The sequence below is a fragment of the Syngnathus scovelli genome, chromosome 3 (assembly GCF_024217435.2).
Source record: "Syngnathus scovelli strain Florida chromosome 3, RoL_Ssco_1.2, whole genome shotgun sequence".
Classification (NCBI taxonomy): domain Eukaryota; kingdom Metazoa; phylum Chordata; class Actinopteri; order Syngnathiformes; family Syngnathidae; genus Syngnathus; species Syngnathus scovelli.
Genome location: NC_090849.1, coordinates 16,675,862 through 16,691,355, shown reverse-complemented (window position 1 = coordinate 16,691,355; position 15,494 = coordinate 16,675,862). Strand labels below are relative to the sequence as shown.

General features: G+C 40.6%; 2 protein-coding genes across 2 annotated transcripts; both read right to left on the bottom strand.

Moving 5' to 3' along the window:
- Positions 1-522: 522 nt before the first annotated feature.
- On the bottom strand, positions 523-11,143 carry trpv4 (transient receptor potential cation channel, subfamily V, member 4). Its single transcript, XM_049762201.1, has 17 exons — positions 10,963-11,143; positions 9,824-9,904; positions 9,160-9,602; positions 8,421-8,596; positions 7,738-7,890; positions 7,128-7,268; positions 5,330-5,628; positions 4,143-4,322; positions 3,881-4,039; positions 3,436-3,528; positions 3,263-3,336; positions 2,815-2,980; positions 2,648-2,714; positions 2,163-2,467; positions 1,673-1,800; positions 1,446-1,567; positions 523-1,245 (listed from the first exon to the last, which is right to left on the bottom strand). The coding sequence occupies exons 2-17, from the start codon at positions 9,830-9,832 to the stop codon at positions 1,145-1,147; spliced, it is 2,616 nt and encodes an 871-aa protein (XP_049618158.1). The 5' UTR covers positions 9,833-9,904; positions 10,963-11,143; the 3' UTR covers positions 523-1,144.
- Positions 11,144-12,138: 995 nt separating this feature from the next.
- On the bottom strand, positions 12,139-15,228 carry gltpa (glycolipid transfer protein a). Its single transcript, XM_049762213.1, has 5 exons — positions 15,088-15,228; positions 13,778-13,836; positions 13,074-13,207; positions 12,846-12,996; positions 12,139-12,578 (listed from the first exon to the last, which is right to left on the bottom strand). The coding sequence occupies exons 1-5, from the start codon at positions 15,188-15,190 to the stop codon at positions 12,396-12,398; spliced, it is 630 nt and encodes a 209-aa protein (XP_049618170.1). The 5' UTR covers positions 15,191-15,228; the 3' UTR covers positions 12,139-12,395.
- Positions 15,229-15,494: the final 266 nt, after the last annotated feature.

Here is a 15,494-nt window from a genome sequence, read left to right as displayed (position 1 = left end):
GATTCAAAAATTGAACTTCAAAACTGTGAAGCAGACATGCTAATGACGAGTCATCCATCTTTACTTTCAGGGAGAAATTATAATAACTAACTTGTTGGATACAAATCTGCATTTGATCAACTTTTCTCTGTTTATTGTTCTCTGCAACTATCAACTGTACAAAAAATAATTATGACAGGAATGTAAACATAGTGAAATGTGACTTGTAAAGCATCAATGAAAATGACCTCCAATGATACCTCTTGGACTGCTCAAATAACTCCAATATGACCATACAGTACATACATGCATCATATAGATAAATAGGAAGCACAAAAACAAGATGTTGTACAGGGCAAGGAGCCAAATGCATAAAAAATACTCGACTAAATAGAGGCAAGGCCTCCGCCTTGATTATGCAAATATCTCGCAGCTGCAAGGAACATAATAACTCCGGAAATTCAAAGACAACGCACAGCACGTAATGCTATTGTCTACTACTTGCTTGACAACAGTAACCTTGCTCATCAGGCCCTTTTTTGCAACAATAATCTATTGGGGATGAGCACAGTGCATTGTTTAACTCCAAAATAAGCTGCCTACCCAAGCTGGCAACCCAGGCTTGAAACTAGTTTTAAAATATATAATCAATTCCATATAAAAACACACTACAACTAGTATCATATTTAACAGTAGCAACACTAACAATCGTAAAATAGATAAATATTTATTGCCGTGTTTCTTACTGCTGCGATTGTCCATTTATAGATTTTAAAAAATGTCAGCACTGTAAGAGATGTGATACAGTAATTGTGTAGGACTCAATTATAGGAATGCAGTACTGTGACTGTGTCAAGTCCCTGAGTAAAATGCAATTACACGGAATATTTTCATGATGTTTTATGACATATATTACAGCTATACTGCTTCGTTAACATTCTTGATTTCAGGGTTTTCTCTATAAGGAGCCGGTTATTTGACATGTTGCACATCCATTGCCCAGTTTATGAGGGCTACTCCCAATCCCACTGGCTTTCAATAAATATTTACAATGGGGTGCCATGAATAAAAGGCGTGCACTTTAACGGGTGCCAGCAGAGTGATCTCCTTTCACACACATCTCGGCTGTCTTGGAACTAGAATCACCATTAGCCCACTGTGGCTTTCAATACTTGGACGTGAGGGGCTCCATCTCTATCACCAGATCGCGAGGTCGTGGCCCCCGACTTAACTCCACCACCCGTGGGACCACGGTGGACCAGCGGTCTGAAGGGAGGGTGCACACACAGAGAATGGATTTGTTTTTCTCTAATGAATCGCAGTCCGGTGTGGAATGTTCATATACATACATAGTACATATACTATATATTTTTATATACACACACACACACACATTCGCATATATACATATTCATGCATTCATGCTTTTGTTCATTCATAGTCATGAAGTGCAGCGACAATCTCACCCCTCCGTAAGGCTCTAACACTTTGTTGAAGGCCATTGGCCTGACAGGTCTCATTCTTGCCCGGGTCCTCATTGATTATTGCCAGGTTTTGATTCCAATGGCACCAGTTCACCTCATCCACTCTGTTAAAATACGTGTGGTCTTTGTAAGCTTTATTTTTTACTTACTCCCTGTTTACAGTTTCCATTCAACATTTTTTTGAAAAATGACTATGAAATGTCAAGTACCTAAAGCACAATCGTCGGTCAGGTGTTCCATCCCAGTTCTTGCCTACGGTAACCATCTCGCCAACTCGAAATGACTTGCGAATACAAACTGGGAATGAGCGTTCGATGTCCAAGATGGTTGTTGCCCACTGCAAACAGACAATATTATTTTTTTTTTCATTGAAATACCTGGAAGTTAAAATTGTTAAAGCACTTCACAACACTTATTTTGATTAGCACAATAGTTCTGATAACATCATGTTACAATAGGTTCAATATATTCATTTATCATTATCTTCATAAATTAAATTTGCTAACAATATATTTAAACTCACGTGTATGTTACAAAATATTTTTCCATAGCCAGAAAAGGGCTACCTTAAAAGAGTCTATTTGAAGCTCATAGATGGTGCAGAACACGAGAAAAAAATTAACAGTATGCATGGATAATTGAAAAAGTTACATATGTGTGACTGCAACTCTTTCACTTTTATTGTAAGAATCTAGTAACCTGCAGCTTCCAGATTTTTTTGCTCTCCTTGGACACCTGGCCCACCGTCTCCCCCATCAAGGCAATCAACATGTTGAGTAGCAGCACAAATGTGAGGATGATGTAGGTCACTAAGAGAATGAGGAAAACTGCAGGGTATTGAGCACTGTGGATCATGTCCAATTCTCCCATCCCGATGGTCAGCTTAAAGAGGTCCAGTAAGAAAGTACTGAAGGTGTCAGGGTCCCTGCACTTGGGGTACGTTGGGCAGTCTCCATCACAGTCCGTGCCCGGGGGAGGGCACACGCTGAGGAGCGATACAAGAGCTGTGTAGGGTTAGAACACACGTTTATTTATTTACAATTTGTTTTCATATTGAATGAACGATACTCAATAGTGTATGATATTTAAGATCAATACAAGAAAGATATTAAAAAAAGAATGACTTCATTATGGTAGAAAATATGCTAAAACTCAAATAGCTTTCAGGTTCATGTTGGTCTCACCTGATGCATAGCCAATCATGAAGAGAACGTACACCAGTAGAAACCTAAACAGGTCTTTGAAAAGAATCTGGGAATCAAGCACAAACACGTTATAATTGTATTACGGTCGTATTTGAGGTTTGATAAGTACTTCAATTTCTCTGCATGGTTCATGAATATCAATGCACCTTCTGTATCATGATGCTGTAGGTACCAGTGAGCTTGAGGCCTCTGGTAAAGTAAAGTGTGTTCATCCAGCCCAGGACGAGAGCAAAGACCATCACAGACACATAAGCCTCAATGCCAGACAAGTAGAGAGCAGCTGTGACTATGATCAGTATCGAGTAGATGAAACTGAAAGGAGACAGAAGAAAAAAATAAAAGAGTGTCAAGGAAAGCGCTTGCGGTGCTAAACTCTGACACATGACTTGCTAGGCGAAGAAATGTACAAAGGTGTTCAACATTCAGTGCCCTTTGTTTTAATCACGGCTTTAATTAAAGATGTAAACTTGAAAACATGGCAGGGAGGAGGTAAACTAGACGATTCAATTAAGAGGAAGCAGAATTTGCCGCGGGTAAAATTTCACAAGATGTGAGGAAGAGTGCTTGCTGTGTGGGAGGTAGTGCGAGACTTACTACAGCAGTTGAAAGGATCCATCAATAAATAACGACTTCACCCCAGGGCACTTCTTCAAGAAGAGGTCCTTAATCTGCAATGAGTTGAAGACACATTTCCATAAATGCAACAACAAACACTCATTAAAGACGCAAGTGAGCAACCAGCCATTAAATATTTGACTTGAACTCACGTTGGTTAGGAGGAAGAAGATTCCCGATGCTAATGTGATGACCTCTCCTGCCATCCGCAAGTAGTCACTGGATGTTGTATAAGGATACGGGGGCTACAACATAAACGGCATGATCAGAAGGATATTTAGAAGCATTCAAGGAGATAAAATCAGAGTATAGCATACCAAATATATTTGGTACATCTACAAAATATGAGATCTAACCTTAAAGTGTACATGATGAATTAAATAACCTGATTTTATGACAGTATAGTGGTCGGGGATTGGCAACCGCACACTGTAGGTGGTCCCAATTTTTAAAATGACATTTTTGTCAGACATCACATTAGGATTTAGGCGGATTAAAAATTGTGCCCCCCCTTCCATTATTTGTTGTCCATGTCTGGTATAGTTTGTGAGTGCATTTGATGTTGACTCACTGGCTCTCACAGTTTCTAGCACCCACCGTTCCCTGTGTCGGGTGGTAATAAGCCACCAGAGTGAAGATGATCATGGTGAAGAGGTAGGAAACTACGTTGATGTAAAAGGTCACAGCTGCAAACTTCTGCCACTTGGCCCTCAGCAGTTCGTTGATGGGCTCCACTGCTAGCATCTCGTGACGGATCTGACAAAAGGACATTGTCATCGGACTTTTTAATACGCTGGACTAGGAAGAAACTATTTTTATTCATAGATTAATGCGTCTTTTTTATATTTTATTTTTTTACCTCACTACGACTGTTGTAGACAAGGATCTCAAGCACAGATGGTTCCCCTCCACAAGTGTCCAACGAAGATAGATCATAAAGGGACGAGTACACCGGTCCATAAGCCCAGTCCTTAAACTTGCGTGACAGATGCCGGACGTCCTCATCTTTGATCTCACGTCGGATGATGTGTTGAAAAACCTATGAAAGAAAATTAATATGATTTCATGCAAGAGTTCATGTTGTCATTGCATGTTGCAAGTTTTCACAAAAAGACTTGATAACAAAAACATTTGATATTCAAATGAGTGGGCAAATATAAAAAAAAAAAAATATGGGGTGATAATGGGGGGTGCCATTTGTTATATCGTAGGTAAAAAGGAAAAAAAGTGCAACTGCCTCACACTCAAGCCACACGCACGTGCAGCTCAGTTTTTGACTCATCGACATCACGGCTAGTAAAATGCTTTTGGCAGAACATTTAACAAAAAAGAAAAAAAAAAGAGCAATAACAAGGCAACATTAAATGGCATTTAAGCATCCTCACATTGGCACATCTGATGGCACAAAACAAAGTTAATGTTTTCATAGCATCATAATAATTCTTACTATTTAAACTTTTAGTGTTGCACCTGTCTGCATTCTACAGTTCTGAAAACAGACGACAAATTATTGACGTCCCACTTTCCAAAAAAGAACGATTAAATACCGTATGTTGTCGCTTTGCTTTAAATGTCATTAAATGTGTTTCTGTTCACACAAGTATTTAACAGTTTGTTTTGCATTTTATCCCCTTACTGTAAAATATGTTAGATAAACCGTGACCTACATGTGAGCTACATACTGAACCGTGATTTCAACACTTCTATCGATTCTACATTTCTGTAGTTTTACTGTTCCATCATTACAACCGGCCTCCTGAGTGCAACCATAAATAAAATATGGCCTGTAATGATAACAAGCTTGACATCCCAAAAACTATCTCAAATTATAACTACATAGAGCAGTGATTCTGTTGTTTTCACTGGATTGTACTAATGATAAAAACAAGTACTGTAAAGTTATGCAAGTATAAAAAGTGCAATTATGGAATTTACAAATAGTCACCAGCTTATTGCAAGGAATGAGGATTCCATTGTTGGGGGAGAAGCTCCTAAATTGAATTTGTAAAACTGTTGTTCTTGGGTGCTATTTTCCATCCATCTTACCCCAATCTTGCCCAGTTTGGCCGCCATCATAAGAGGAGACATGCCATCATTATTGAGCACCCTCTCCAGGCTGCAGTCTGGGTACAGTTTGGCGCTCTTGATCAGAAGCAGGTCATACATCTTGGTGAGGAAGCGAGTGTTGTCCTTGGTGTTGTCCGCAATGTGCACCAGGGCGTGCAGGACGGTGTTGCCACGGGAATCTTGGCGCCGCAGGTCGGCCTTCTTGTGGGGATTCTCGGTCAGGTAGTGCACAATGTTTGGCTGGTTGGTGCATGCGGCCAGTGAGAGAGGAAGCTCACCTGTGGGAGCCAGAAGGGAAAATTGTCAATTCCCCAGGGAGGACAGCAATTTGCTTGATAAAGCAGCTAATGAATGCAAGAGTTAATTAGGAACTGTTGCCGGCTTCTTTCGGGATGTGTTTGCGAAGCATACTAAACATGGATCAAAGATTGGACTCTAATCCCTGCTATGAAAACAGCGCAATTAGCAGTTGTTGGAGGGAAGGTTGCAATGGGGCCAGAGTGCAAAAAGCAGCTGCAGAAAATGAGCCGTTGCTATGGGTGACAGATTACTTTGTCACCTCAGATAGAAACGCTCCTCTTCATGGATTTGCACGGATGCACGCTGAGTGTTAGCGTGAGTCGAAATCCCATTAGCCATCAGCCCTGCCAGGTTTCTGTTCACCTCGCCGCAAAGCTCCGCAGCAAATTACTCACACTGTGCACGGACACGCTGGGATTTGGGAATGACAACCGTGCTACGTGCAAATAGAAATCATCTCCTCTGTGATGGCTGACGAGTAAAATGTGCCTTTACAATCAAATGCGAACATGCCTTTATATTGAGTAGACAGGACCAAAATCAAGGAAGCCACAAATTACATTGATTTCAGTGCTACATGGGAATATTTAATCCATCCTGTTTTGTTTTAATAATAATGAGAAAGAAATGCTGTAAATATTTCATCTACTGTAGTTTCTTCATTAGGTGCTTTTTATTTTATTTAGTTTCATTGTCAAATAAAAAATAGTGACATAACAGATATATCAAATCATACTCAAATTCTGAGAAAATACTTTATACATCTATTTTTGAAATATCAAATGAACAAAATACTGGGGAGGATTAACTGAGGCTATAGGGTTGGCCATAACACGACCCCTTTCCCAAAAACATGTATTTATATATAATTGACAATAAATAAATAAAGTTAATTTCCTTTTGGAGCATTTCAGAAGTTGTACTGAGTTCAGGAATTGAATTAGTACTTTTGCCACCTCTGCTTGTAAGTATCTACCAACAGAGGGTAGTGTTGCGTTTTACTCTAACTGAAATAGTGCCTTTCAACAGGTGTTTGTTTTCCGCGACAGAACACAGACACCTTTCTTCTGATGCAACTTGAACACGTGCCATGCTATACACACACACACACACGTGTTTGTAGAGCATTGCAGGACTGCCTTCAAGAAACCCTGAAAGGTGGAGACTCAGTCGAAGACACTAGCACTTTCTGAATTGGCCAGTTTAAAAGGGGGAGTAGTAAAATAAGTGTCACTTTTTCTCTGCCAAGAACATGTAATAAGGTACTTCTCCATCTTGGCAGCTGCTTGAAATGCATTCAGAGTGGAAAATGGTGACTGGTAAAGCTGCAGACACGGCGCATCATTACCTCTGCGTCATTTTCCTCAACACTGCTCCTTGTCTACAGTCTTTCATGACTTAAAGAAGAATCTGAGGTTTAATAGAGTGCAGTTAGAGACAAAGAGGAACAGTTTAAAGTAGGCACTTAGGTTATTACCAAAGTAGAAGTAGCCCCCCTCGTCCCTGGGTTGGAAGAAACGTCCTCTGGCCTGTGCGTGAACATCAGCTCCTTTCTCCACAAGTAATTCCACATATTGCTTACACCGGCGCTCGATGGCAATGTGGAGCGCCGTCTGGCCTGACCAAAACAAATTTAGAATAAGGAATTATTCAAATAGAATGAAGTGTTTGCGAAAATGACTTTCAAGCTGTGTGAGCAAACTCTTTCAATCATGCAAATGCAAGTGGTGGAGACCTTGAGGGCAGATGTCAAACAAAGCTGAATGAGAGCTGCAAAGTGTTTTTATGGAAACACGTGTTTCGGCGTTGTCACATAAACTTAACAGTTTTTCTGAACCAGACGCAAAGTTTAATTAACCTCCCGGTGACTTTTAGTCTGTGCAGAGGATGGAAAAAGTCAGGTACTCAAAAGAGCAACATTTCTACAGCTGTAAACAGTCACCAAGCACATTTGCACTGTAAATACTGACACTGTACATTCCTTTTTCTCACAATAGGACCTCACCCTTCGCGCTAAACATTGGTAGCTTCGACACAAGGAAGGAGAACTCAACTTAGATCAAGAAATGAGCCATAGTCATACGTACCTCTGTAGTAAACATCCCTGAAAGGTGTGTTGACAAACTCTCTCAGGCTTCCCGTCTTCTCCGCTATGTCCAACAGCAGCGGGATGGTGTCGTTCTGCCCGCTGTAGAGGTTCAACAGAGCTTTAGGAAGACACGTCTTGCCGGTGGATGGCTCTAATGGGGAAATGACAATAAAACAAAGAATGTAGGAAGGTTATTGGAACAAATAAATGAACACATTTGTGGATTGGAGATGCAGAACTCCCCTCAAATGACTAGTTTATCACATTGTTGGTCTACAGTGCCCCCCCCACACACTGTCTCACTTATTTTTACAGTCAACAGGTTAAATTGAAAAGAAGTAATCTAGTCAGGTCTCTATTTTTAGCCTCCTTCTAAATAGTCGGAGTCCTCCAGTAGGCCACAGTTTGCTGTGATTTTTCCTTGCTCCGTGTTATAAGTCCTGAGCATACACAGGAAGCTTTTCTTGCGACTCCCCATGCTAAAACAAAGTCTATGACATCAGTGCCCTTTCCCGGTCAAATCTATCTGGGTCAAAGAACAGCAAAAACCCAGAGGATCAACGGGAAACAGAAAGTCAACAAGGTGGAGATTACAATGGGTTCTGCTTGGACAGCTAAATGCCCAGCCTTTGCTAGCTCTGTTTAAACACATCCTGAGAATGCAGACACTCCCGGTCCTACCTTTGAACTCCTCATCCGTCAGCCTCTTGTCGTTTTTTTGCAAGTACTCCAACAGGCCCTCCAAGGCTTCAGGATCCCCACGTGAAACGCATTCAAAGAGGACGGAGCGGTTGAATACTTTCATAACCTTTGGCGGGTCCTCACTCGGACCGTCCACGTTGGATGTCTCGGTTTTACTATGAAGGTACACAAAGCACAATTGTCATGTATCATCTGCAAGATGCTTCAATTTGACATACACAAACATGAGCACAGAAGAATCTGAGAATTGTGACCACAACCCCGTCAAGCAAAACACAAACTGGAAATCGGGTCTTCTCGCAAGTCCAACATGATTGAACTTTCACTATTTTTTCTTCTGGAAGAATCAACGATTCCCACAGAAAGGAACCGACTCCACAGGTTCTTCCATTTTCACTTCAGGGCTATTTTCTGTGTGTTCGAATGCTTTTGCCCATGTAGTGTAGAGCTCTGTGCATGAGCAAGGAAAGTGCAGGGTGGAGGTAGTTATCCAAATATTACCTCAACGGCAACGGAAGGCACCAACAACATGCGCTCTGTTAGATTACTGAAAGAGGCCCACAGTGTGTGAGACCTGTGCCACATAAAGTGTGAGCTCACCACACTTTATGTGGCACACCTCTGTCCACAGCACTTGGAATATTTTTAGATTACATTTTTCCAACGCAATGTGTCCCAATGAAAGAAGATGTATTCGGTCTGTTGTGTGCCTGCTCACCCTCTGGGCAGCTTCTTCCTGCGTCGTTTCTGGTTGCTCGTGTTCCTGTAGGTGCCATAGTCAAAAAGGGAGTCCATGGGTGCTTTCTTTGGGCCTGGAACCACATTTGATTCATATATGGTGGATTCCAGGAGATCCATGGGGTTGGAAATGCCCTTCTTGAAAGCACCTTGGAACTTCATTCGCAGGTTTTGTCTCCCATCCACAGGCTGTCCAGACTGAACCAGTTCCTGGGCTGAATTCTGGCTGGCGTCCTGAGTAGATGGGGATCCATCTGCACTCTCAAACAATTCCGAGAACTCTGACAAGAACTGCCCTTCGGTCTCAGCCTGAGCGAGATCGCCATCGCCGGGATCGATCGAGAGGGCTGTGCTGGCTGAGGTGGTGTCGGTCTTAGACAAGGCGAGGTGGCACCTTCTCAGGAGGGTCGTTGCAGAGCGACCCTGGAATTACAACAGTCACACTTCACAACTTAAAAGGACTTTAGCAATAGCTGAGACAAACAGAAAAGGATGGTGCCAAAAATTTAAAACATTCAGCTGATTTTTAAAACACTAATCTCAAGTAAGGAATGATTATTTTTTTGTACAAATTCATTCAGCTTTGGTTGGGATGCTTTTTTTTTTTTTTTTATTATAGTGCATTGCATTCATGGCTTGCGTACCTCATTCATCCCTTTTATCACAACAGTGTGGTAAATTCCTCTTCAAGGGGAGTGGAAATGATGCTGAAGCATGGGTTCAACCTAAAAAAACCAACGGAGTTACTGCAAACCCACTCTAACATTTATGCATGCTTTAAAAAAAAAAAAAAAAAAACATCTGACCACCATGAAATAAAAAGTGGTTTGTGTCTGCCGTTTGGAAATTTGGAAAACAGATGCCAAAGGCAATAAGGTGACAGTTGCGTTTGCTCTGTGATTGGTCAGAGAGCCCATCAGACAGAATCACACCACCTGCACGTTCAAATGCATGACAGGTTTGCACTAAATAGTAAATAATCTTCCATTTCTAAGTCACTGTGGGAACATAAACATACATGTCGCTGATATGGTCCTTACAAAAGTTTATACAACATGTCAACCCTTAAAGCATCCTCTCAAAACCTGCGTTGGCTCATGTCAATGCAATCTTATCTAAGCTCTGAAAGGGAACAAGACAAACACAAGAGGGGTGTTGGGGGGGGGGGGTTCTGGCTCTGAGGGACAGCTATGACTCACACGCTGGCTTATCATTCCGTTACACTTCATTTCACATTGGAGAGTGAACACACACTCAAAAAAAGATGATGACCTTAATATAGTTTCACAAAAGTTTAAAGTTATGAGAAGATTAATGGAGGTGTCTGGGGGCACTTCTTTACAGACCAGCTGTCTGATTTGATGGATCAGATGCTCTGAAATTTCTAGTCTCACAAAAGTAATAAAGATTCTAAAAGCCCCTGTGACTCACGGTGGCCTAAAAAGCAGTATTTTTAATTTGGAGTATTGAAGTGATGGGGTACAATGCTTTTTTTTTTTTCCACAGGCCCCCAAATCCATGACACTGCTCTCACACACACATATTGCAGGTACAGTGCTGAACTGTGGATATTCTCTTGTGACAATTTTGGCATTAACAGGATAACATGCTCCACTGATGGTTTTTCTTTCATATTAAACACAGTTTCTTAATTTAAAGAAAATAGCAAACAGAATAAAAATAACTAAATGTATTTCTTCTGCTCCTCGACACTAAAGTTGTTTTTTTTAAATGATGTACATATAATAAGAGGCCCTAGTATTAAAAAGCATGAAGTCTTTACCTTAATCTGCAAGGCTGGTTTTATTTCTTTGCCTTCTCAGTCCTTCTTCATCATTTCCAGTTTTTCTTCACCAGTTGAATTTTAGTCTCTCTTCAACTTTTGACTTTCAGGTGACATAAAGCGCTTCAAGAGAGATGGCCGAACCCGCCGGTAAAATGCAGCACAACCACGCACGGTTCATGCTGGGATTTAGGGTGGAGTTGTCATTTACTAACTTGGCTCCAAAGTTGGAACTGACGAGGCAGTAAAACATGCAGTACCATATATTACCGCAAGGGGGAGACTCTTGATCGTGAACAGAGAATGAGAGGAGGATACACATTTTACAAATAATAAAAATACAAACTTAGAAAGGGTAAAATGAACTTCGTATTTAAAAAAAGAAAAAACTAAGATAGCTAAACTGAAAAATATTTTTATAGGGTTTTGCTCTTCTATTATGATTCCTAGGAATGTTGTCAAAGTGATAATTTAAAAATGTAAATATTTTGATAAAATGTTACGTTATTTTTCTATATTATCTACTGAGTTAAATGATTGTCAATTACTGTGATGAAATCGATGCTAAATAATCACCACGAAAGTGAAATGCACACGGAAAAACAAATAAAATGTTGCATGTTTTGTTTATTGTACTTATAGTGGGATGCTTGTTATCAAACATATGACATGGTTTTGCACAACCACATTTTAACTTAAATACAGCAGCAATTCGAGGAATTGGAGAGTTACTAAAACAATTAACACCCATGTTGAGCATATTTATTGTCACGCCCGTGCCACAGCACGCTCGGCCTGCACTTCGCTCGGCCACACCCCTTTCGTTACCATAATGTCTGTCACCTGCTTCCTATTGTTACCCTGTGTATTTAAGCCCTGCCCGTGTGTTTCTCCCGGTCGGTGTCTACTGTTGTGTCCATTCCTGTTCGTGCCCAGTGTTCCTGTTCGTGTCATCTGGTTTTCCCTCGGTCTGTCTGAAGGCTCACGGTCAGAATTTTAACCTTGTCCAAGGGGACTTCATGTCGGTCAGTCTGTCTGTTTTGCTGGCCGTGAGTCTTCCTCCCGTCTGTGTCGTTCGTTCCCCACCTGCCTCCCTTCCAACTCCTTTTCCCTGCAATAAATCCTGGTTCAAGCTGCATTTGGTCGCCCTGGCTCAACTCATTCCTGACAATTTATTATAGATAAGGAGGAAAATGAAATGATGCATCTCAAGGGGACATACTTTTTAAGCAATAAACAAAACAAAACAGATCATTGTAAATTCAGGTAATCAAAGTATTGTGGCTAACAATAGCTTGGACAGCTTGCCATCATGTCAACTGTCTACATTAAAAGTACAAATACACAAAAGTGAACAGACATCTGTGGTACATTTGTCATAACTAAAATTGCTAACAAAACACATCAGAGAAGGATTTAGGATTATTTCACACTCAAACTCTGTAGTCAACATCAGCATTCATTTTATTGTACAGCTCATAAACTGCATCGACTGTGGCAGAGAAGTTGATCAGGAATTTTTTTACTTTCTCCAAACATTCTTCTTCCTTCACTTCCCGGCCTTTGGAGAGCGCCTTCAAGAAGTCCGATCTGTATGGGGCAGCGAACAAAGCTGCCTAGACGCAAACACAAATGGCAGATGTATAAAACACAACTCAGGCCTCCTGTGTGGACTTGTCATGTTCTCTCGTGCTTGCACGGGTTCACTCCAGATTATTCGGCCATGTTCCAAAAGCATGCATATTAAGTGAGCCCTCTAAATTATCAATAGGCACGTGATAGTCAGCGAGATTGTGCTCCAGCTCAAGGTCCCGCACAAGAGCTTTCAAAAAGTGATGTCTGGGTGATCGTGTACTGTTCTTTTACAGCATGCCAGAACTCACCCTGAAAAGCTGCTGAAGCCACCAGCTATGGTATCGCTTCAACGCCAGTTCGTATGCTTTGGTCACATTGACTCGAATGAGGTTCGGGTTGTTTTCATCCTTTTCACCATCAAGCAGACTTTGAAGGAACACTTGGATAAAGCGTAGACCCCTTGGGATATAGAAGGAAATTATGATCACACTACAGTACACAGAAATATGTTACACGTGTGATTTGGACTTGCAAACCTTTTCAGCCACATGAGTGCTAGTGTGGCTCCAACTTTGGGCCATTGAGATCCATACATTTCCTTTTCGACCTCCAAAATTTGTTGAAGGGTCCTAAAGCGTCCTGGGTTGGTGTCATAGACTGCCTTGATTTTCTAAACATTTGATCACAAATATCTTATTTTGTTATGATGTGGCAAATATATCGTTGCTGTCGAGTGGATAATGCTCATTAAATAACAGACCAATGTGGGGATTGACCAATAGTACCGATTTGTGATGAAACTGAATAATTATGAACGGAGAAGATTTCCACTCGACAATGATGATATTGTTTATGTATGATACAAAGTAATACACAGGTACAAAGGGGGACAAAATTTTTATGGTCGACTAACTTTGCTGCTTTAGATGTCGTATTTGTGATTCACTCACAAGGGTGTCACATATGTACATAAATAATCACAATCCAAGTGCCCATACTTCACAGTAGTGATTTGTGATCACCAACTTTACATCTTTGCACGCTATGATCTTCTGCATGGACTCACTGACTTTCTGCTTCAAAGTGTGTGTGTGTGTGTGTGTGTGTGTGTGTGTGTGTGTGTGTGTGTGTATTGTAGTATGAGTAAGAAAATATGACTCCTGCCATAAAGTGCAGTATGACTGTGGTAGAAATACATTAGAGTTGAATATATTACATTCATTAAATCACTTGTACTTACTGTAATATTTGTTAATATGTCAGACTTGATGGGTGCAAAGATAGTCGGGCCAAGGCAGTCTGGGGGGACACATAGTATCCAAAACTTTAGAGAACTGAACTTGCACTTTGCATTAATTCTAAAAGTATCACAAATGAATGATAGTATTCTATAAAATGATGTGTTATTTCTGCATACTTCGTTGAACAACCAGAATGAAGTTTTTTAAAATTCAGCTTGTCCGTTTCAAAAATATAATGTTAAAATTAGTTATCAATAATCAACAGATTCAAATAAAATGTATTGTATGGTATCATGCAAGCACAGTCCTCAGAATGGAGCCACTGTAGTGTCTCTTTTCATGGACCCATTAGTACAGTATTATCATGAGTTGTTTGATAATTAGCCTCCTAGACGGGTGGAGGATTTGGTGTCAGGAAAGTGAACAATGAGATCTGTAGACCCACGTGGTGCTTTCTCAACTCACAGGCAGCTGTCAACAATACTTTCCGAATTTCTTCATGAAGGCACATCTTGTTTGGGAATTGCAGCAGAATTTGACTTAATTTTTCCAATAAGTCAACAAGCTTCAGAGCAATTTTGCAAATGTGCTGCTTTGCATGTTAAAAAAAAAGGGCAAAGGAATGAATGAAAAAGCTAAATTTGGCCCAAATGCCTTAAACCTTTATCAGGAACCCAAATTTGCGGTATAATCTCTCAAAACAAAGGAGAAATTCGTACCAGACAGTGCCAGTCACATCCTCATTTCATGACTGAGTGGGCCCGTAATGGGTCATGGCCAAAACATTTCTAGGTCATTAAAAAGAATGAGGGACAGTGTTCAATATTGACATCCGATTTGGTTCTTCTAAAAGGTCTCACATAACAATTTCTAAAGAGAACCTTTGACATATTAATACAGAATGAAGTGGCACAAAGATGCCCTGCACAGATGAATGGGCAAGCGGAACATAACACCATACTAATCATTTTCACAACTTCAAATCCAGGGCAGGGAATTAAATTATGCATGATAAAACAAATGGTGACAGCTTGATGAAGAGAAATCCGATCCAAAGAATTTGTTTGAAAAAAAAAAAGTTTAATTGCAACTATTGAACAAATCAACCAATTAGATCATTTTATCAATTCCAAACAGTTTGAAGCATTTAAAAACCAAAATGACTTTTTATAATCACACTGTCTATTAACATCATCCACTCCAGTATCTAAAATCCGTAAACAGAATAAATGATATTTTTCTAATTTGGGCACAGACTCAACAACATTGCCTGATATCGAAAGTTAAACCTGCATGATATCATACTTACCAAAGAATGGTGGAAGGTAAGTGGCAGCCTCAAGAAAAGGTCTGGTTTCCACTTGTCTGTCAGCAGGCAGTGGTCTGAACTGGTGCTCCAGTAGCAGAGCCATGGTGTCTTGTCTGCACTTGTCCACTCAGAGGTGATGTATCAGACTGACAGAGTTTCAGTGACCTCCATGAGACTGGGTGACACACACACGCGCACACACACGCACAGAAAATTTGAATTCTGTTAGTTCACTTATCTTTGGTCTGTCTGGCTTTCCGTAGTAGCGTGGGGGTGAGTAACCAGGAAGTGGAGGTAGAATCAAACGGCGAAAACCCGGATGACATCGGTAAAGTCTTTTTTAGTTGTTCTTGCGTTTTACTACAAACCCGTGGCCAAAGTGAACTTATTAGAAAATGCCTACTATC

Coding starts and splice junctions, on each gene's coding strand:
- gltpa (XM_049762213.1), bottom strand. CDS start 15,190: ATGGCTCTGCTACTGGAGCACCAGTTCAGACCACTGCCTGCTGACAGA. Junction 13,837..15,087: donor TTACCTTCCACCATTCTTTG/GTAAGTATGATA, acceptor GTGTCCCCCCAG/ACTGCCTTGGCCCGACTATC. Junction 13,208..13,777: donor ACATATTAACAAATATTACA/GTAAGTACAAGT, acceptor TCAAATGTTTAG/AAAATCAAGGCAGTCTATGA.
- trpv4 (XM_049762201.1), bottom strand. Junction 2,981..3,262: donor GGATCCTTTCAACTGCTGTA/GTAAGTCTCGCA, acceptor GTCTCCTTTCAG/TTTCATCTACTCGATACTGA. Junction 1,568..1,672: donor GACCGACGATTGTGCTTTAG/GTACTTGACATT, acceptor GTATTTTAACAG/AGTGGATGAGGTGAACTGGT.